We start from the raw sequence: 22191 nt of genomic DNA, 5'->3' as shown, positions 1-22191 counted from the left end.
GCCTGACTTAAAAATCCAGACAGATCTTCATGTGTTTTGTGTCGAAACTCCTCGTCTTTAGTCAGATTCCGATTCTGTTCCATCAGATTCTTCCTGACTTACAACTTCTTCTTCTTCATATATACTTTCATCTGTGGCAATGTCCTCAAATCGGTATACTTAAATAAGATCTTGGTAATAAACCGCTTATTCAATATCCGGGGTAGGATCGAAGCGATTAATACCTCTTTTTCATTTTCTGGAAAGTTGGTCGAGATATGACCTCTTGCTCCACATGTCCAGCAATTACAGTCCTTGAAACATTCATTAGCCCGAGTATGAGCTCTTCTGAAAGTTTTCTTCGTAGATGTTCTTCCTGTGCTTCGAGATGAACTCGATGCTTGGGATGATATCCTACTTCTTGATGGTCCGCTTCTTTGTCCAGATTTATAAGATATGGCTTTCTGTCTGGACCATACCGTTCTTGGTTTCCAAGAACTTCTTCCATTTCGAGCATAAGGATGAGTCCTGAAACTTTTCCTTTTATGCTTCTTTGGTTTACTTCCAATAATAGTTGGAAGATCATTTTCTTTACAACACAAAGGAGTTATTTTGTCGATACCTCTTAAGCGTTTGTAATTCTTTTGTAATGCTGCCAAATGGCACCATTCTGCCAATTTTCCTTTAAAGAAAGAGGCTCTTCTTGCCAATGTATATGGATTTCCAGGTACATATTTCCTTATGAGCATTTCTCTCCAAGGACTAGGCATCTTGGCGAAGAATAACTGCATCGCTATATCTTCTTCGACCCCTCAATTCCATCTATATTTGGTAAATAGCATAATTTATTCATCCACCAAACATATATCATGCAATTCAAGACTGTACAAAGCTTGAGTGTATTTCTTCTTCTTCTTCTTTGTATCTTGACTATTGAAATAGTCTACTCCTATAAAGTGCTCTTTAAATAGGGTAGCCATTTTTCCAGCGATCTCACTAAGAGATTCACCAGCTAGGACTGACTCCTTCATGTCTAATGAAGTCATGTCCCAAGCAATTTTACTGATCCCATAAGACTCATTTCCAAAAGTTTAATGAATCCTTCTTTATTGAGATCGAGTGTTCCTGCTGCAATTCTCATAGCAGATGTCCAATCGTCTGTGAGAACTTCTCTGTTTTTGAAGTCTAATACATCAAGGTTAAGCATAACCCCGTAAGGATGTATAGGATCCAAAACAGTTTTCCCATAGGGTGTTTGGTGCAGAGGAATTTGATTTCTCCTTGCCCTTGTTTCCGCTAGGTGTGATCCTCCACCAGTATGGAAATCAGTTTGAGATTCTCTCATATTTATATTATGAGATCCCATACTTTCCCTTGGTGGTTCCTGAGAAGATGACCAAGTTATAGTAGGTGGTGTTTCACCTACTGCTGTGTTCATCTTTAGATCTACTACTTTGAGATTTGCGAATGATTCCGAAAGCTCTTATAGATCTTCCAAACCAATCCTTTCTAAAGTTGTCATCAGATCAATTTCTTTTCAGAGACTGACTTGATTAGATTGATCATCTTTTCTTCTTCAGTCAAAGGTTTTGACACCACTCTGGCCTTCTCTTGTTGATTTAACAAAGGTTCGGTACCAAATGATGTTGGTAACCATCCTCCTGAAGTTCTTTTACTAGAACTTGGTTGTTGTTCTAGTTTCTGAATTCTTGTTTGAATATCTTTTAATATCCCAAGAATTTCTTCCTGGGTTTCAAGGATTTTCTCAACGCTTTGAGGTACAAAATATAGCATATTGCCATAATTTTGTACTGTTTTCTGTATTTCCCTAAGATTTGAAGAGAGCTTAGAGGAATCTGGAACTATCTCCAGAAACTTACTTGTTTGAATAATAAGTTTACCTGAGATTTTACCTGAGGGTGCAGTAGCTTCCCTTTCTGTTTCTGATATCTAACAATAGTTAGATGCACTTGTTTATATTCCAAAATATTGAAATATTCCTGGTAAATTATTTTTCTCGAACCGAAATTCGGATAATATTGCTCCTACTATTAAAGAAGAATCTAGAAAACTAGAAAGTATAGTTCAATATGTAGATGGTGATGTTGAAATAAAATTCTCATCTCAAAGACATTTAAGAATCAAACTCCCAGAAGAAAGTAGAAATTCTACTTCTTCTATATCTGATTTTGAAAAAATTAGTATATCTGGTCTTCAAAAGACTAAAGATAATATATCTCAACCGGAGTATAAGGTTGATCTTCCTGAATCTAGCACTTCTCGTTTTCAAAGAAGTTATTCTGTTAATAATAGAAAATCAGATTCTCCTACTTTTTCTGATATGGGTTACAATGTTATGGTTATTAATTATAATAACCCTATTCAAAAAAGTTTAGAAAAGGTTAAAAACTTAAATAAGAAAAAATGGTTTTAAGTTGCTTAAACTCAAAGCAACAAGATTTATATTGTTTAAGATATAAAGAATGGGTGGAAGAAACTAAATTAAATTTAGATTTTTTCAAATGGTTAGAAAATTTATATTTTTCAGCAAGAAATAAAATATTTCCCAATTTTACTGATGAGTCTTTTATAAATACTCTTGAATCAACATATAAATTATATGTTCATGAAACTGGAGAAGAATCTTGTGAGATTCATCCCCTTTTTACTACTTTACAAATTAAAAAGGGAAATAAAGAAATTTATGTTACTCCCATAAAATCTGAAATAGGACATGATAATTTTGACAATATAATTCAGCAAAATAATTTCACTAACCTCACTTTACATTCTTTAAGAACTCAAACCACTAGGATAGAAGAAATTCTTTCTAAACCTAAACAAGAAATATCTAGAGGAGAAAGTTCGAAAGCCTTGATGATAAAACCTCCCCCTAATCTTAAGCAAGAAAAATTTCTTTTAAGCTCTAAAAAAGATGAAGACTTTATGGAAGGTCTAATAGACCGATTACAAAAAATAAATATAAAAGAAAAAGGTTCTATTTCGGTAATTACCAAAGATGAACAACTTGAAAATTCTTCAAGTTCTTCTGAAGATGAAATGCAGATTAATAAAATGCATAAAGTATCAATTGTAAAACCTTTTTATAAAAAGGCAACACCTATAGATCTTCTAATTGAAGAAAAATAGATTATGTTCAGTTTAATGGTGAAGCCATTACTGAATGGAATATAGATGGGAAATCTGAATATCAGATTAAAACTGTTATTAAACAAATGTCAATATACTCTTCTGCCGCAAAAATAAAAGGAAATAATGATAGGCAGATTGCTCAAGCAATTATTACTGGTTTTACTGGCCAACTTCAAGGTTGGTGGGATTTCTATCTTTCAAAAGATGCAAAGAATAAAATTCTTAACTCTTCTATAATTGATTTAAATGGAAGAGAAGAGTTTGATGCGGTTAATACACTTATTTATACAATTCTATCTAATTTTATTGGAGCAAATGAACTTCAATTAGATAGATCTCAAGAACAATTAATGAATTTAAGATGTCCAACACTATCTGAATTCAGATGGTTTAAAGATGTGTTTATGACAAAAGTTTTGACTAGAAATGATTGCAATACAAATTTCTGGAAAGAAAAATTTATTTCTGGACTTCCAGTTCTTTTTGCTGAAAAAGTTAAAAATAGATTAAAATCTAAATCTCCAACAAATTCTATAGATTGGAGTATTCTTACTTATGGAGATTTATCTGCAGAAATAACTGCAGAAGGTATAACTCTTTATAATGATATCAAGTTAAAAAGGCAGCTTGATATGCAAAAAGAAGAAAACCGTAATATTATTGGTGACTGTTGTGAGCAAATAGGCTTTCAACCAATACAATATCCTAAAAGAAATAAGAAAAGAAAAAGATTTCCTTTTAAAAGGAAGAAACATTATCTAAATGATAAAGAAAAATCCAAAAAATATTTTAAGAAAAGATTTAAAAAACCTATAAAAAATGATTCTACTAAAGTTCTAGTATGCTGGAGATGTGGAAAAATTGGACATAAGGCTAATAAGTGTTATGTCAAGAAAAAGATTAATAATCTTAATATAAACAATGATTTAAAAGAATCTTTGATAAATATTCTTCTTAATAAAGAAGAAAATTTAAAACAAAAAGATTTTTATATCAATATTATTGATAATGAATTCTCTGAATATTCTCATAGTAGTTCAGATAATGACTCTGAAATATCAGAGAACAAAATCTGTAATCCAGATTGTGATACTTGTCTCATAAATTTTATGGGCTTAAAAATAAATGTTATATCAAATGAAGAAACTTTTATTTTAGATCTCCTAGATCAAATAAAAGACCCTATAGAAAAAAGAAAAGCTATAGAACATTATTTAAATATGGCAAATCACAAGCCTACTAAACTTGTACAAAATACTGTACAAGAACATGAATTATATTCTTATAATAAAATATTAGAAAAGACAAAACAAAAAGAAAGAGAGCCTACTATCTCTGAATTAAAGGAGAGATAGATCAGATAAAATCTGAAATAAAATATTTAAAAGAAAGAGTAAATACTCTTAGTATTAATGATCATATTTGGGAAAAAGATTCTACTTCCGATGGAGAAGAAGAAGAAGAAAATATTTTACCCAAAGATGATAATGAAATAAATCAAATGATATGGGTTAATAAAATTGATCAAATCATTTCTCAAAAATGGTACTCAAAAGTAACATTAATTATTAATAAAAAATTTAAAATTACTATTGAAGCACTTCTGGATACAGGAGCGGATGTAAATTGCATCAGTGAAGGAATTGTTCCTTCTAAATATTATAAAAAAACCTACTCAATTTATAACAACTGCTAATAAACAACCTCTTATAGTTAATTACAAATTGTCTGATGTAGCAATATGCAATTCTGGAGTTTGTTTAAATACTACTTTTATTCTCATTAAAAATATCTCTACTCCTGTGATTTTAGGAACCCTATTTTTCCAAATGTTATTTCCTATTAATAAAATTAATGAAAAGGGTTTATATACCAATATTAAAGGAAATAATTTATTTTTCCCATTTACCACTATACCTGTTTCAAAATCTATAAATATTTTACAAAAAATAGTAAACAATAAAGAAAATTTTGTCACTTCATTAAAAGATGAAGTTCTTTTTAAAAATACTAAAGAGAAAATAAATTCTGAAAAAATTCAAGAAAAAATAAAAATTATTTCAGAAAATATATCTAAAGAAATTTGTGCTGATGTTCCTAATGTCTTTTGGAATAGGAATAAACATCAAGTTAGTCTGCCTTATACGGATGATTTTATTGAGGATAAAATTCCTACTAAAGCTAGGCCTATAGCTATGGGACCTAGACTTTTAAATTATTGCAAAGAAGAAATTGATAGTCTTGTTAAAAAAGAATTGATAAGGCCAAGTAATAGTCCTTGGAGTTGTCCAGCATTTTATGTAGAAAATGCAGCAGAAATTGAGAGAGGAGCTCCGAGACTTGTTATCAATTATAAACCGCTTAATAAAGCATTAAAATGGATAAAGCATCCATTACCAAATAAAAGAGATTTATTAAATAGATTATTTAAGGGAAAAATATTCTCTTCATTTGACTTAAAATCAGGATTCTATCAGATTCTTCTAAAAGAGGAAGATAAATATAAAACAGCATTTACTGTACCATTTGGCCATTACGAATGGAATGTAATGTCATTTGGATTAAAAAATGCTCCAATGGAATTCCAAAATATAATGAATGAAATTTATAATTCATATATAGATTATATTATCGTTTATATAGATGATGTTCTTATATATTCTGATAATATTGATCAGCATTTTAAACATCTGAATATATTTATTCAAGTTACTAAAAAAGCTGGATTGACAGTAAATCAGAAAAAAGTAAAACTTTTTCAAACTAAGATAAAATTCTTAGGACATTATATTGAAAATGGAATAATAATTCCTATTGAAAGAGCAATTGTTTTTGCTGATAAATTTCCTGATAAAATCACTGATGTAAATCAATTACAAAGATTTCTTGGAAGTCTTAATTATATAGGAGATTTTTATAAAGATCTCGCTCAAGATTGTAAATTATTATTTCAAAGGTTGAAGAAAAATCCTCAACCATGGACTGATAGTCATACTTTAGCAATACAAAAAATAAAAGAAAGAGTTAAAGAACTCCCTTGTTTATCTATTGCTAATCCTGAAGCATTCAAAATAGTTGAAACAGACGCCTCTGATATTGGATATGGAGGAATACTTAAACAAAAATTAGATAATACATCTAAAGAAATTCTTATGAGATATACTTCTGGAACTTGGAATAATACTCAAAAGAATTATTCTACAATAAAGAAAAAAATTCTTTCAATTGTTAAATGTATTACAAAATTTGAAAGTGATCTTTTAAATAAGAAATTTTTATTAAGGGTTGATTGCAAATCTGCTAATGATATTCTTTTAAAAGATGTTAAAGTAATAGCATCTAAACAAATATTTGCTAGATGGCAAGCTATATTAGCATGTTTTGATTTTGAAATTGAACATATCTCTGGAAAATCTAATTCTTTACCAGATTTTCTAACCAGAGAATTTTTGCAGGGATCAACCTTGGAAGACGGTTCTAAAGAGACCAGCAACCGGAAAAAAGCCGATGAATAAACCACCCTTTAAAAGAGGGGTTGCTATTCCTCAGCCTAATATGGCTTCCACAGAAGAAGAAAAATTTGATCCAATTAAAGAATTTGCAGATGATGATACTGCTTATGAAATTCATTACTATCATAATGCAATATTTGCATTAAAGGGTTCAAAAGAAGACTTAAAATATCCCTATTTAATATCAGGATGTCTTCATTGATGTCCTGTTGATAAAGACCTTAAAGGTCTAGCACCGATTCATATAGCTCAAAGCTATTTGATTAAAGATTTACAACCCATATTGGGTAGAAAAACCCGAGATTATTTTGAAACAATTTTAGTAGAAACTGGATCAGTTGAAATTCAACGTATGGATCGCAATCGCGATTATGCATTTTCAAAAATGATAATAAAAAAGATTATCCCAGCTGCTAATTGGGGTTTACCCCTCAGCCAAGCCAGACAATTAAACACTTTTCAGGCAATGCCTAATATGTTTAATTATCATGATTATATCATGGCTTGGGATATTATTGTATTATATGAGAATTCTCAAAGAAAACACTCTTGGTGGATAAAATTCCAATTAGACGATATTCATCAATTCATACCCACATGGTTCAAAACTTTTTTCTTCTCATGGGGGGTAATGCCCTCAATCCTTCCCAGAAATAATTAATTCTTTATTTTTAGTATTACTACTTGAAGATTTATTCTTGTTAAAAGATCGTAGTATTTTATCCATTCAAGAATTTAATAGATACGGTCAAGGATTTATCCCTACCTTACCCTTCGGCTTTACAGGATTTATGGTACCCGACTTGTAGAGCTACTATCTTCTTTCTTTACTTGTGGTTTATTTGAGATTAAATCTAGTGTAATCTCTGCATAAGATAAAGATTAAAGATTAAATCTTTACTTGTGGTTTATCAGAGATTAAATCTCGTGTAATCTCTGCATAAGTGGTATCAGAGCCACTGTTCTTGAAGAAATCTTCAATAAAGTTTTATTCTTGTAAAATATCATATTCTTTTATCTTATTAAAGAAGATAGTAGCTCTACAAGTCGGGTACCATAAATCCTGTAAAGCCGAAGGGTAAGGTAGGGATAAATCCTTGACCGTATCTACTAAATTCTTGAAAGGATAAAATACTACGATCTTTTAACAAGAATAAATCTTCAAGTAGTAATACTAAAAATAAAGAATTAATTATTTCTGAAAATTTCGAGAAAAATATTCAAAATTGGAAATTACCAGTATCTTCTAATACGAAGATATATAGATCTAAAGGATTTAATTTTAAATCTGACTATATTATAAAAACTATAGAAGAAGCTATTCCCCTAAAAGGAGGATATGATTCTTTCAGTTTGTTATCTCAAAATCTTATAAATATTCATATGAAATCTTATAGATTTATGCATCTGGGTATGATTCAAGTAGGTTTAAAACCTCTCACCCGATTAGGTTTAAATACTTCTGCCTTAATTTTATTACGAGATCAAAGGCATAACAAATTTGAAGATTCCTTATTAGGAATAGTTGAGTCCTCATTATGTGAAAGACCAATACATTTTAGTTGTTTCTTCAATTTCTCAATTTCTTTTTCTGATCCAAATATCATGAAAGCCCTCACATTAAATATAAAAACTGAAGGCTTCGATATGATAGACGGTACAGAAAATGTTGTTCTATTATATAGAATTTGTTATAAAGTCATGAATTCTACAATCTCTGCATAAGATAAAGATTAAAGATTAAATCTTTACTTGTGGTTTATTTGAGATTAAATCTAGTGTAATCTAGGAATAAGGGTATTTTTGTCCATTTTAAGGTATTAGGGAGTTTAAAGAAAGGTTTTGAGGTGTAGGTAGTTTGTGTAAAGTTGAGTTTGAGTTGAGGATTTATGAGCAATTTATCCTTATTAACCAAACCAAGAAATTTCTTTTTAATCGGTTTGAGTGATTAATTTTATGTTTTGTATTTCGTAAAGAATTAGTAGGAACCAGGTTGAACAAATCCGAAAAACCACCATTTTGATCGGTTCATCAACCAAAACAATAAATATGTTGATTCAAATTTTAGATTAAAAAAAAATCCAAACCAAACGATTGTGTGTACATACATAAATTTATAATTTATTTTGTTATAACTTAATCTAGGATAAAACTCGTGTGAGACGGTCTCACGAGTCGTATTTTGTAAGACGGATATCTTATTTGGGTCATTGATAAGCACGAATTATATAGTACTTTAGGGATATTATTTTGTCGTATTCGTGCTTATTTGGCATCTTTTTACCCCGAGTTTGGCGCTTATTTCGTTTCATTTTTTGCTGATTGTAGGTTTGACCAAAAGAGGAGAAAAGCCAAAGAAGTGAAAGAAATGTCAAACTCTGCAATGCCACGTCAGAAATAACCGGAAGAATAGGAAGAAAGCATGAACCAATACACAGACCCTTACACGGATCCCGTGTAAGGGTCCGTGTCATTCAACCACAAAAGAAGAATTTTGCCGAAGAGACACGGACCCGGACACGGACCCCGGAGACAGGTCCGTGCCATTCAGTTACCAAGATTGCATTTACAGAAGCTACACGGATCTATATCCGGACCCCTGAACGGGGTCCGTGTCCCTCAAAGTCCGAGAATCCAAATTACAGAAGCTAGACGGACCTCTGGACGGACCCATACACGGGGTCCGTGTCCGTCTTCACAAGAGAAAGTCAAATTACAGAAGCTACACGGACCCCACTCCGGAGGCTGATACGGGGTCCGTGTCCATGATATCGGATGATGAATTTGGCGAAGATTTGCTCGAGATTTGGAAGAAGAATAAAAAGTAAAAAGACAAAACAAAATGGGGGTTGAATTTCGAGAGGGCGGCCGACTTTGGAGTTTTTGGACAGGAATTTCATACTTGTGAAAGAAGGCAACGGCTCGGAGAGAAAATCGAGGGAGAAAACGACGCGCTTCACACGCATATCTGCGCGCCATCGCTGAGATTTTCTCGTCTCTTTTAATTTTCTAGCTTTTTATTCATGAATTCAATTATTAAATTTGATTTTGGTTTTGAATTTATGGAGTAGTTTTCTTTTGTGATCGGGACCACGATAGGAACAAACGACTGATTTTTGTTATTCATTGAAGTGTTTGATTTATAAAATTGTTCTATGTTATTGATTAATATTTGTATAAATTTCGTGCTTTTAATTTGGCCAATTATTTGCATGTTTGTTGTTTAATCTTGACTCGAAAGAGAATTGGTTAAATTTAGCTTCAAAAATATTAATCAACACGCGGTTAAACCGACTAGAAATAGTATTCGGTTTCAGTGTGCGATTTTAGGCGACAGCTGTAATTCTTCGTGGATAAATGCGTTTTTGTTTAATTAAATTCAATTAAAAATAATTGGACTGTTAAATGAAAATAGGATTATAAATTCTAGAAATGGATTTATAATTAAATTAGGGAATTGCATCGTGACAGCGAATAATCTGTGGTTAAATTGTTCCAGTGCGTGATAAAATCTGAGTTTGTTACCGTTGTGTGTCCCGGTCATTTTATTTAAATTTAAAAATCCCCAAGTTCCAAGCTTCTCTGAAATTTGCTCTTAGTCATTAATTTAGCATAGCTTGGTTTAATTTAATTCGTTACATCTTACAAAACAATCACTCTTTATTGTTCGCCTAGATTAAATAAAATAATCGAATCTTAGTAATTAAATAATAGTCTCTGTGGGATCGATACTTGGACGTCTGTCCAATTACTATAACTTGACCTAGTTCGCTTGCTAGAATTATTCCCAACCGAAATCGTCGGTCAAGTTTTTGGCGCCGTTGCCGGGGACTATTTATTTAATATTAGGATAAATTATTTGTTTGAGACTAGGCTTTTATTCTTAGTTTTAAATTTTTCAGTTATTCTTTTCTTTGGCATTTTAATTACCTTTGTTTATTCTACTTATTTTCTCTTGGAGCTTAAATCGTGCACTTAAATTTTTGATTTCAGGGGTTAGCTCGTGTTATATGAGCCGTGCTCAAGACGTCAGGAATCTAGTGCCACTTGATCTTGAGATTGAAAGCACTCTCCGCAGTATCCGCAGAGCCCGAAGGAACAACAACTTGACTCTGGAATTTGAATCTGAAGCAGAATCTGAAATAGATCATAAACCAGAAGTTGAGAGAATGGCCGGAGAAGAGGATGAACGCACGTTGATGGAACTTCATCGGCCAGCATTTGGAGGTTATGGGTCTAGTATCATCCGCCCTACGATTCAGGCAAACTCATTCGAGCTAAAGCCAGGCATCATCCAAATGATTCAAATGCAAGTAAAGTTTGGTGGAGCACCATCTGAAGACCCCAATGCACATCTGGAGAATTTTCTGTCAATCTGTGATACGATTAAGTGCAATGGGGTGAGTACTGATGCCATTCGACTCAGACTATTTCCATTCTCCTTGCAAGGAGAAGCTATGGAGTGGCTTCGCGACCTTCCAGCTGGTTCTATCACTACTTGGGATGGGCTAGTTGAGTTCTTCATGCACAGGTATTTTCCCCCTACTAAGATTACACAACTGCGAAATGAAATCACTTCATTTAGACAGAGAGATGGGGAATCACTGAATTCAGCATGGGCGAGGTTTAAAAAGATGTTGAGAATGTGCCCGAGACATGGTTTTTCAGTAGGCCAACAGGTGGAGACATTTTACTATGGGGTAGATCCTTCTGTGAGATCTATGCTTGATGCGGCAGCAAATGGGAGTCTATATAGGAAAACGCCAACCGCAGCGCTCGAAATCATATCTAATATGGCCGAGAGCAATGTGGGTTGGCAAGACAACCGCAGGGAGAAGAAAGTAGGATTCCTTGAGATGGATGCTTTGACAGCGATTACAGCAAAACTTGATGGATTGACACATCAGATGTCACAGTTACAAGCGCAGAAGTCAATACCAGTCAAGTCAGTGAATCAGATCCAAGGAAATGCTGAAATGGTTGGTGGTCCATCTTGTGACATGCCATTCATGCCGGATCTGCCTTGTGAGGAAATACAGTGTTTTGGAGGGGATTCAGTAAATTATTTGGGAAACCAGGGGCGTCAGCAAAACAATCCATACAGTTTCTCCTATAATCCAGGCTGGAGGAATCATCCAAATTTCGGGTGGAGACAGTCCGAGAATGCTGTGGTGCCATTACAGTTTAATCCTCCACAGCACCCTGCACAGCAAAGGCCTCCTCAACAACCACCTAAACCTCCACAAGGTGCTGGACCTTCTATGCCACCTGGTTTCAAGCCACAGGATAGCAAGTCTAATCTTGAGGACATGCTCGCCAAGTACATAGCAGGGAATGAGATGAGATGGCAAAATCATGATGCCATGATGCAAAGAGTGGAGACTCAACTAGGGCAGTTAGCGACACAGATGGCTACACGAGCTCCGGGTTCACTACCTAGTGACACGGAAAAGAATCCTAAGGGTGTCAATGCAGTCACGGTGACGTCTCCCACTAAGCAAGAGGCAATTGATGGTGGAAGTGATGTGAAGGAGAAGGAATCAGCCAAGCCAAAGCCTGAGGATGCAAGGGAGAAAGGTAAGTCTCTAAACTCGAACTCTAATATTGATATTAATTCACTCCCCTTTCCCCAAAGAGCTAAGCAACTGCAATTGGATACTCAATTTTCAAAATTTCTTGAGATTTTCAAAAAGCTGCACATAAATATTCCATTTGCAGAGGCTTTAGCTCAAATGCCCTCCTATGCTAAATTTCTTAAGGAGATTTTATCAAACAAGAGGAAGTTGGTTGACTTTGAGACAGTTAAGCTTTCGGAGGAATGTTCTGCTATTTTACAAAATAAATTACCCCCAAAGCTTAAGGATCCAGGTAGTTTCTCTATTCCCTGCACTATAGGAACTTCATTTTTTGCTAAAGCTTTATGTGACTTAGGTGCAAGCATAAATTTGATGCCTTATTCATGTTTTGAGAAGCTAGGAATAGGTGAAGTGAAACCAACTACAATTTCTCTACAGTTAGCTGATAGATCAATTAAATTTCCTAGGGGAATTGTAGAGGATGTGTTAGTAAAGGTTGACAAGTTTATTTTCCCAGTGGACTTTGTTGTGTTAGACATGGAAGAGGATCGTGAGATTCCTCTTATTTTAGGGAGACCATTTTTAGCCACTGGGAAAGCTCTGATAGATGTACACAAGGGTGAGTTGGTGTTGAGATTGAATGATGAGAGTGTGGTGTTCAATGTTTTTCAGTCCATCAAATATCCTAATGATACATCTGATTGTTTTAGAATTGATGCTACTGATGAGCTTGTTGAGCATGGTTTGCAGGAATTGATAGGTGAAGATCCTTTGGAGATTTGTTTGACTGTTTCATGTTCAGGAGAGTTGGAGAATGAGGATGTGAAGGAATACATGCATTATCTGGAAGCAGGCAGACCGATTTCAAGAACGGTAAACTCTAGGATTGGGGAGCTTGGGCATGTCCCAAGACCTTTAAGGTCATCCATTGAAGAAGCCCCAATCTTAGAGATGAAACCTCTTCCCTCTCATTTGAAATATTTGTTTTTGCTTGATTGTGATAAACTGCCAGTAATAGTGTCCTCTACTTTGACAGGTACGGAAGAAGAAAAGCTGCTGCGAGTTCTGAGGGATAATATCAAAGCAATAGGTTGGAGCATTGCGGACATCAAGGGGATCAGCTCCTCCATGTGCATGCACAAAATTCTGATGGAGGCTGACCACAAGACATCCACCCAACCTCAAAGACGTCTGAACCCAGCTATGCAAGAGGTGGTGAAGAAAGAGGTGATAAAGCTACTGGACGCAGGTATTATTTACCCAATTTCTGATAGTAGGTGGGTTAGTCCAGTGCAAGTTGTTCCGAAAAAAGGTGGGATCACTGTTGTGAAGAATGAAAATAATGAATTAATTCCTACCAGAACTGTTACGGGGTGGCGTGTCTGCATTGATTATAGGAAACTTAATGACGCCACCCGTAAAGACCACTTCCCCCTCCCTTTTATTGATCAAATGTTGGAAAGGTTAGCTGGACATCCTTTTTACTGTTTCCTGGATGGTTATTCAGGTTATATGCAAATTCCTATCGACCCTGAAGATCAGGAGAAAACCACTTTTACTTGTCCTTATGGGACATTTGCATATAAACGAATGCCATTCGGCCTATGTAATGCACCAGCGACCTTCCAACGATGCATGATGGCAATTTTCCATGATATGATTGAGGATTTCATTGAAATATTTATGGATGATTTTTCTGTGTTTGGCTCTTCATTCGATACTTGTTTGATTAATTTGTCTAAAGTTTTGGAGAGATGTGAGGAGTCAAATTTGGTGCTGAACTGGGAAAAATGCCATTTTATGGTGAGAGAGGGGATAGTGTTGGGGCACAAAATTTCTGAAAAGGGGATTGAGGTCGATAAGGCTAAGATTGAAGTGATAGAGAAACTCCCCGCCCCAACAAACATCCGAGGAGTGCGTAGTTTTTTAGGACATGCAGGGTTTTATAGACGTTTTATCAAAGATTTTTCCTGCATTTCTAAGCCACTGACCAATTTACTGATAAAAGATGTGAAATTTGATTTTTCTGATGAGTGTGTGCAGGCATTTCAGGTCCTGAAGGAGAAGTTGATCACCGCACCAGTGATGATAGCACCTGATTGGGGGTCGCCATTTGAGGTGATGTGTGATGCAAGTGACACAGCTCTAGGGGCAGTGTTGGGCCAAAAACGGGATAAATGCATTCATGTCATCTACTATGCTAGTATGACACTGTCAGCCGCCCAACTGAACTATGCCACTACAGAGAAGGAGCTTCTTGCCGTGGTTTTTGCTCTTGATAAGTTTAGATCGTATCTCATAGGAAGCAAAGTAGTCGTGCATACTGACCATTCCGCCTTGAAATACTTGATGGCTAAAAAGGATGCAAAGCCAAGGCTAATTCGTTGGATTCTTCTTTTGCAGGAATTCGATTTGGACATCATCGATAGGAAGGGAACAGAGAACCAGGTTGCAGACCATCTTTCTCGTTTGGAGAATCCAAGTTCAGGTAATGCAATTATTCGTGATGACTTCCCAGACGAGCAACTCTTTGCAATCGACAGTTTACCATGGTATGCCGATTTTGTTAATTATCTATCAAGTAAGTTCATTCCTCCCCATTTTACATACCAACAAAAGAAGAAATTTTTCTCTGATTTGAAATATTATTTGTGGGAGGACCCTTATTTGTTTAGAATATGTGCAGACGGTATAATCCGTAGATGTGTACCCCAGGAAGAGGTAAGTGAAATTTTGTTTCATTGTCATGCTGGTCCGGCTGGAGGCCACTTTGGGGCAACTAGAACTGCGTCCAAAGTCCTCCAGTCTTGTTTTTATTGGCCTACTTTGTTTAAGGATTCGCATGAGTATGTTACAAAATGTTCAAATTGTCAGCGTACAGGTAATATCTCTAGACGACATGAAATGCCTCTTAATAATATTTTGGTATGTGAGATATTTGATGTTTGGGGTATAGATTTCATGGGGCCGTTCCCGGTTTCTTTTGGGAACAAGTACATTTTGGTGGCTGTGGACTACGTGTCTAAATGGGTAGAGGCTACTGCATGCAAAACTAATGACTCTAGGGTTGTTGTTCAATTTCTTATGAAAAATATTTTCTCACGTTTTGGCACACCTAGGGCCATCATTAGCGATGGGGGTACTCATTTTTGTAATCGTCAATTTGACAGTCTATTGGCTAAGTATGGGGTCCGACATAAGGTGGCCACACCTTACCATCCCCAAACTAGTGGCCAAGTCGAGGTTTCGAACCGAGAACTTAAACGCATTCTGGAGAAGACTGTCGGTGCTTCGAGGAAAGAATGGTCTAGAAAACTCGACGATGCACTTTGGGCGTACCGCACTGCTTTCAAAACCCCCATTGGCATGTCTCCTTTTAAATTGTTGTATGGAAAGTCATGTCACCTACCTGTCGAACTTGAGCATAAGGCTTATTGGGCCACCAAATTTCTGAATTTTGATGCTAAAACCACAGGTGACGCGAGAGTGCTGCAGCTAAACGAATTGGATGAGTTTAGGTTGGAGGCGTACGAGAATACCAAGCTTTACAAGGAGAAAACCAAACGCTGGCATGATCAGAACATTGTCGGTCGAGAATTTTTGGTGGGCCAACAGGTATTATTATATAATTCTCGACTGAAATTGATGCCAGGTAAGTTGCGTTCTCGGTGGTCCGGTCCTTACACCATCACGCAAGTTTTCCCATATGGGACAGTGGAGATCACTAGTGAGGCAACCGGATCTTTCAAAGTGAATGGACATAGGCTTAAGGTCTATCATGGTGGTGCCATACCCGATGAGCCGACCACAGTGGATCTGCAGGATCCCAACTGAATCAAGGGAGTACAGTCAGGCCATCGACTCTAAATTTAGCGCTTGCTGGGAGGCAACCCAGTGTTTTATTTTAGTTTTTCCCTCTGTTTTATTTTAGTTCTCTTTATTTTTTTTGCTTTATTCATCTAGTTAGTGAGTTAATCTCAGAGAATGATGGTGCAGGTAATTTATCTACTGGCGGTGGAATTTATCAAGCGTGAAAGAATTTATCGGGCGATCGGTTTCAAAATCTCGAACAGACCAGGGAAGTTTCTGTACAATTCTTGCATCTTGTGTTCTTGATTGAGCTTCAATTTACATGTTTAGATCTAAAGAATTATACATGCATAGCATCATTTTGGGTTGGGTCGTATTTTGTGCGATTTTTTTTCTCTGATCCAGTAGCTACACGGACCCCCTCCGGACCCTAGCACGGGGTCCGTGTCATTCATGCTCAAATTGGTCGATATACAGTAGCTACACGGACCTTGATCCGGACCCCTACACGGGGTCCGTGTCTGTCACTTTCCAAATAGCTGCAATACAGTAGGTGCACGGACCTCTACACGGACCCTAGCACGGGGTCCGTGCCCTTAAATTTCGGGACTTCTCTGAATAAAATCGCGACTTCCCTCCCCTCAACCCCTAAACCCCCAAAAATCGATTTCCCTCCTCCACCACTCACATCGCCGACCGCCGCCGCCCCGTCGCCGCATTTGCCGTCCGCTACCCTCAAATATCACCACCACCACACTCCCTTTTCCATCTCCAAACGCAGCACCGCCCTCACGCCACCGCCTTCCACCACTCACATCGCCGACCGCCGCCGCTCCACCACCGATTCCTGCCGAGCCGCCGCCCACAACTCACCACTGCACCATCATCTATGTTCTGGTAAGCGTGGCTATACCTGCATTCCATTTTCCGGTCCTCCGCATTGGTGTGTCTGTGCATTCCGTTCGATTATTGCGCGTTTGTGGATTAGTGATTGGGTATTGTTTGGTCGATTTGTGTTCTGCTGGATTTACTTGTTCAAGGGTATCGGTGTTATCACGTTTTCTGTGGTTTTGGGGATAAATTGTTATTGGAGCCCTATTTTGTGGTCTCTTGTAATTTGGGTGTTGATTCTTTATCATTGCGTTGGGGTCTGTTGATGCTTGATCGTTGGTTGGGTTATTGGTATTTGCTATTGGTGGTTTGAATTGTTGGAACTTATTCGCTTGAGTCATAATGCCTCCTCGCAAGTTGACTGGTAAGCGCGCTCGGACCGGTGCTTCTTCATCCTCTGGGTCAGTCAGGAGATCATTTGATGCTTCTAAATTCACTTCCATCGAGAACTCTGACTGGTACTCGGCACTGCACACAAATCCCATGATTGTGGAAAAATCTATCCACCCTCGGATTGATCAAGAGGTACCAATACGGGCCGAGTTCGAAAAGTTTGGGTGGGGACCCTTGTTGGACATATCCGGACCATACTACCCTGATCTAGTGTGGCAGTTTTATGCGAATTTCGAAGAGAAAGACAAAACAGGGCTGACATCGATCCGCACGTACGTCAAGGGCGTCCCCATCGACATCTCCAGTGCTTATCTAGCCTTACTTTTGGGAGTCCCCAATGATGGCCCTTGGGTGGAGTTTAACCAAGTCGATTTTTTTCACTCCGACAGCACATACCGGATCCCTGAGGCTCGGCACCGTCTCCGATATGTCACATCCCCTACCGGCTCCCGTTTCAGTGTTCTTCCGACGCATATTCCGCTCATTGATCGCCTGATCTGTTATTTTACTGGGGCTAACATAATCCCGAGGAAGGCCGGAAACAATGAGGTTCGTCTGATGGACCTCTACATTATTGATAAGATGTTGAATGGCTTGGGGGCGATTCCGGCGATTCCTTTGGCATCAATCATCATGTCTCATATGCGTTCTGTTGCGCATATCGACCCGACAAAGAACAAGAAACCACATGCCCCCTTCCCGATCATCATCTCTCGGATCTTAGCAGCCCATGGCGTTGATCTCACCGGCGAGCCTTCGTTATTGCCCACATCCACACAGATGCTCACCCCCCAGGCCATGCAGGGCATGTATTTCATTTTTCGACAGGGTGCGTGGTATCGTAACCCTAGGAGTAGCCATCTCACTCGTCACCGTCGTGACCCACCAGTGCCTGCCCCTACCATTGACGAGCGAGCCTGGGAAGCCCGTGTCGAGGAGGAAGAAGCGGGTTTCGATGACCAGGCCGGCCCTCAAGCTGGTGCACCCCCTCGACAGCGAGCCCCAAGAGGTATGCGACAGGTTTTCTTCTCCATGTTTGATGCCTTTGACAACCTCAGCACCAGAATGGCTCGCATCGAGCATCATCTAGGGATTCAGCCCTCTGCTGACGATGTCTCCGCGCCCCCCTTTGACAGATCTGGCCTTGACGACATGGAAGATTTGGATACGGACTCCGCCGACGAGCAGTAGTTTATTTTGTTAGGATGTGTAGAGGATGTTATTGTTTTTCTGGATTTCGCTCTTTTTATGCAGTTATCGACGTTGTCAGACTTGATCTTTATCGTTAGTATCTGTTGATTTTTGATCGTGTATTTGTGTGTCTCTCCTATGCCCTTTTACGTTTCCTTGTGTATTCGATGTCGTGCTTTTCAGGAGTTGCTGATTTCTACCGCATCTTCACCACTTGCTCGCAAATTGTCCAGGGAAGTGTTTTTGCTTTAACTGTCTTGTTCGTTGCTTTTATATTGCTTTACACTGAGGGCAGTGTCCTTATCAAAGTGTGGGGGTGGGTCAGTCTTGTTACACATCGTTGCACAACACTTAACAACACTTTTCACGTAGGATGAGATTATTTTTTGACAACGAACTCCTGTTTCACTTGATATTCTGATTAATTTGTTAGATTTTGGGATCACCCAGAAATTTGCTTCATGCCTAGTATTGAGTGAGAGGAGTCGTAGTTTCAAGGAGAGAGTCTAACATGAACCAGTTTTGCATCAACATTTTGTTCAATGCACGTGGTCGAACTTTTACTCATTGATAGTGAATTGGTGAATTGTGAAAAAAAAAAAAAAAAAAAAAAAAAAAAAGAAAAGAAAAAAAAAAGAAAAAAGAAAAAAGATATCGAATAACGATCCCTAGAACTTGTCTGATTAGCCCTCGAAGCGAAAATACGAACGATGGTGACTTAGGGATGATTTAGGCGATCTTTGGACCGTTTGAGCCTTTCAAGCCTGACCGACACATCATTCATCGCCCCTAGCGACCCCTTTTGAGCCTAAAAAAAAAATCGAATGGTGTGTGTCAATGACACACAGTTAGCCCCCATTCGTCACTTATTCAATGTCCCACATCAACTACCTGAATCATAGCCTATACACTTTTTCCTACCTACATGTGAGAGAAATAAAACTCCTGTGCACATTGAAATGTTTGAAATACTCCAATAGATTGAAGAGATATGTGTGAAGGAGTCTATGAATTTTTATTCATGAAAAAAAAAAAAAAAAAAAAAAAAAGAAAGAATGTTGACGGAAAAGGAAAAAGGAGGAAAATGTGCAGTGTTGAAAGCACCCGAAACAAAATTTTTTGGGTGAAAGTGGGTGAACAATGAGAAAGAAAAGGAGACGCTAGAGCTCTGGAATTGATGAAAAGACAATAACTGTTGACGAGTCGAAAGTTGAATGAATGTGCTACAGGAATAATGCTTATTGTATCTCACTTTTGATTCCCTATCTTTTATTGTAGCCGTGAGCCTTGGCCTTACGTTATAAGCTTAAAAAGACCTATTAACCAAGTCACTGTCGTTCAACATTTAGTAGAGAGGGGTATGAAAGTCAAGCATATGGGGCGTTTCGATAACAAATGAAAATAAGTAATCATGAAACCAAGTAGCTGGAGATGAGTACGAGTCGGACCTACACACTACACACATTTTATTCTGTTGATCTTTACTGGGTAAATGTTTGAATCTTGAATTGCGACGAAAACGAATTTTATGATATGCGAAGCGTGATCTTTTGACTGGGGGTGAACGAATGTGACAAATTGAGAAGTTTTGATTGTGTCACTTGAGTTCTGAATCTGAAATGTTTCTCATCCTTATTTTTGTCTGATTTGTTCGAGGACGAACAAAGGTTAAGTGTGGGGGAGTTGATAAGCACGAATTATATAGTACTTTAGGGATATTATTTTGTCGTATTCGTGCTTATTTGGCATCTTTTTACCCCGAGTTTGGCGCTTATTTCGTTTCATTTTTTGCTGATTGTAGGTTTGACCAAAAGAGGAGAAAAGCCAAAGAAGTGAAAGAAATGTCAAACTCTGCAATGCCACGTCAGAAATAACCGGAAGAATAGGAAGAAAGCATGAACCAATACACAGACCCTTACACGGATCCCGTGTAAGGGTCCGTGTCATTCAACCACAAAAGAAGAATTTTGCCGAAGAGACACGGACCCGGACACGGACCCCGGAGACAGGTCCGTGCCATTCAGTTACCAAGATTGCATTTACAGAAGCTACACGGATCTATATCCGGACCCCTGAACGGGGTCCGTGTCCCTCAAAGTCCGAGAATCCAAATTACAGAAGCTAGACGGACCTCTGGACGGACCCATACACGGGGTCCGTGTCCGTCTTCACAAGAGAAAGTCAAATTACAGAAGCTACACGGACCCCACTCCGGAGGCTGATACGGGGTCCGTGTCCATGATATCGGATGATGAATTTGGCGAAGATTTGCTCGAGATTTGGAAGAAGAATAAAAAGGAAAAAGACAAAACAAAATGGGGGTTGAATTTCGAGAGGGCGGCCGACTTTGGAGTTTTTGGAGAGGAATTTCATACTTGTGAAAGAAGGCAACGGCTCGGAGAGAAAATCGAGGGAGAAAACGACGCGCTTCACACGCATATCTGCGCGCCATCGCTGAGATTTTCTCGTCTCTTTTAATTTTCTAGCTTTTTATTCATGAATTCAATTATTAAATTTGATTTTGGTTTTGAATTTATGGAGTAGTTTTCTTTTGTGATCGGGACCACGATAGGAACAAACGACTGATTTTTGTTATTCATTGAAGTGTTTGATTTATAAAATTGTTCTATGTTATTGATTAATATTTGTATAAATTTCGTGCTTTTAATTTGGCCAATTATTTGCATGTTTGTTGTTTAATCTTGACTCGAAAGAGAATTGGTTAAATTTAGCTTCAAAAATATTAATCAACACGCGGTTAAACCGACTAGAAATAGTATTCGGTTTCAGTGTGCGATTTTAGGCGACAGCTGTAATTCTTCGTGGATAAATGCGTTTTTGTTTAATTAAATTCAATTAAAAATAATTGGACTGTTAAATGAAAATAGGATTATAAATTCTAGAAATGGATTTATAATTAAATTAGGGAATTGCATCGTGACAGCGAATAATCTGTGGTTAAATTGTTCCAGTGCGTGATAAAATCTGAGTTTGTTACCGTTGTGTGTCCCGGTCATTTTATTTAAATTTAAAAATCCCCAAGTTCCAAGCTTCTCTGAAATTTGCTCTTAGTCATTAATTTAGCATAGCTTGGTTTAATTTAATTCGTTACATCTTACAAAACAATCACTCTTTATTGTTCGCCTAGATTAAATAAAATAATCGAATCTTAGTAATTAAATAATAGTCTCTGTGGGATCGATACTTGGACGTCTGTCCAATTACTATAACTTGACCTAGTTCGCTTGCTAGAATTATTCCCAACCGAAATCGTCGGTCAGTCATCCATGAAAAAAGAGTATTAATTTTTATTGTAAATATCGGTAGGGTTGACCCATTTCACAGATAAAGATTTGTGAGACTGTCTCAATAGAGACCTACTCCTTAATCTATTATGATTCTTTTCGATTGTAGAAGCTCAATTTGTTCCACAAATCTGAGCACAGAGTTAACTCGATTCCAATTCATACCAAACAAAAAGGAAAAAAAAAACCCCGAATACGTGAGAACCTCTTAATTCTTAAGAGGGAAAACTACACCAAAGGGCACATGTGTCCGAGAGTGAGGACGGACAGAGACATTTTTCCAAAAGAGATGGATTATTTTCAAAGATAATTAATTATTGTAATAAATTAAATATAAATATAATATTAGCTTTAGAAAATAATTTCCTGAAATAAGAACTG

The 22191-nt window shown here is 37.1% G+C and overlaps 1 protein-coding gene and 1 long non-coding RNA gene across 2 annotated transcripts; one reads left to right on the top strand and one right to left on the bottom strand.

Annotated features, from left to right (window-relative positions):
- The first annotated feature begins 8858 nt into the window (after positions 1-8858).
- Positions 8859-16055, top strand: LOC140837452 (uncharacterized). The gene has a single exon (XM_073203614.1). It carries the CDS (start codon positions 10655-10657, stop codon positions 16052-16054), a length of 5400 nt encoding a protein of 1799 aa, XP_073059715.1. The 5' UTR covers positions 8859-10654; the 3' UTR covers position 16055.
- A 4085-nt stretch (positions 16056-20140) lies between these two features.
- On the bottom strand, positions 20141-21786 carry LOC140836213 (uncharacterized). Its single transcript, XR_012119027.1, has 2 exons — positions 20711-21786; positions 20141-20563 (listed from the first exon to the last, which is right to left on the bottom strand). It is a non-coding gene; the product is annotated as an uncharacterized lncRNA (long non-coding RNA).
- Positions 21787-22191: the final 405 nt, after the last annotated feature.

The sequence above is a fragment of the Primulina eburnea genome, chromosome 7 (genome assembly GCF_022965805.1).
Source record: "Primulina eburnea isolate SZY01 chromosome 7, ASM2296580v1, whole genome shotgun sequence".
Taxonomy (NCBI): Eukaryota; Viridiplantae; Streptophyta; class Magnoliopsida; order Lamiales; family Gesneriaceae; genus Primulina; species Primulina eburnea.
This window is presented reverse-complemented; position numbering and strand designations above follow the sequence as displayed.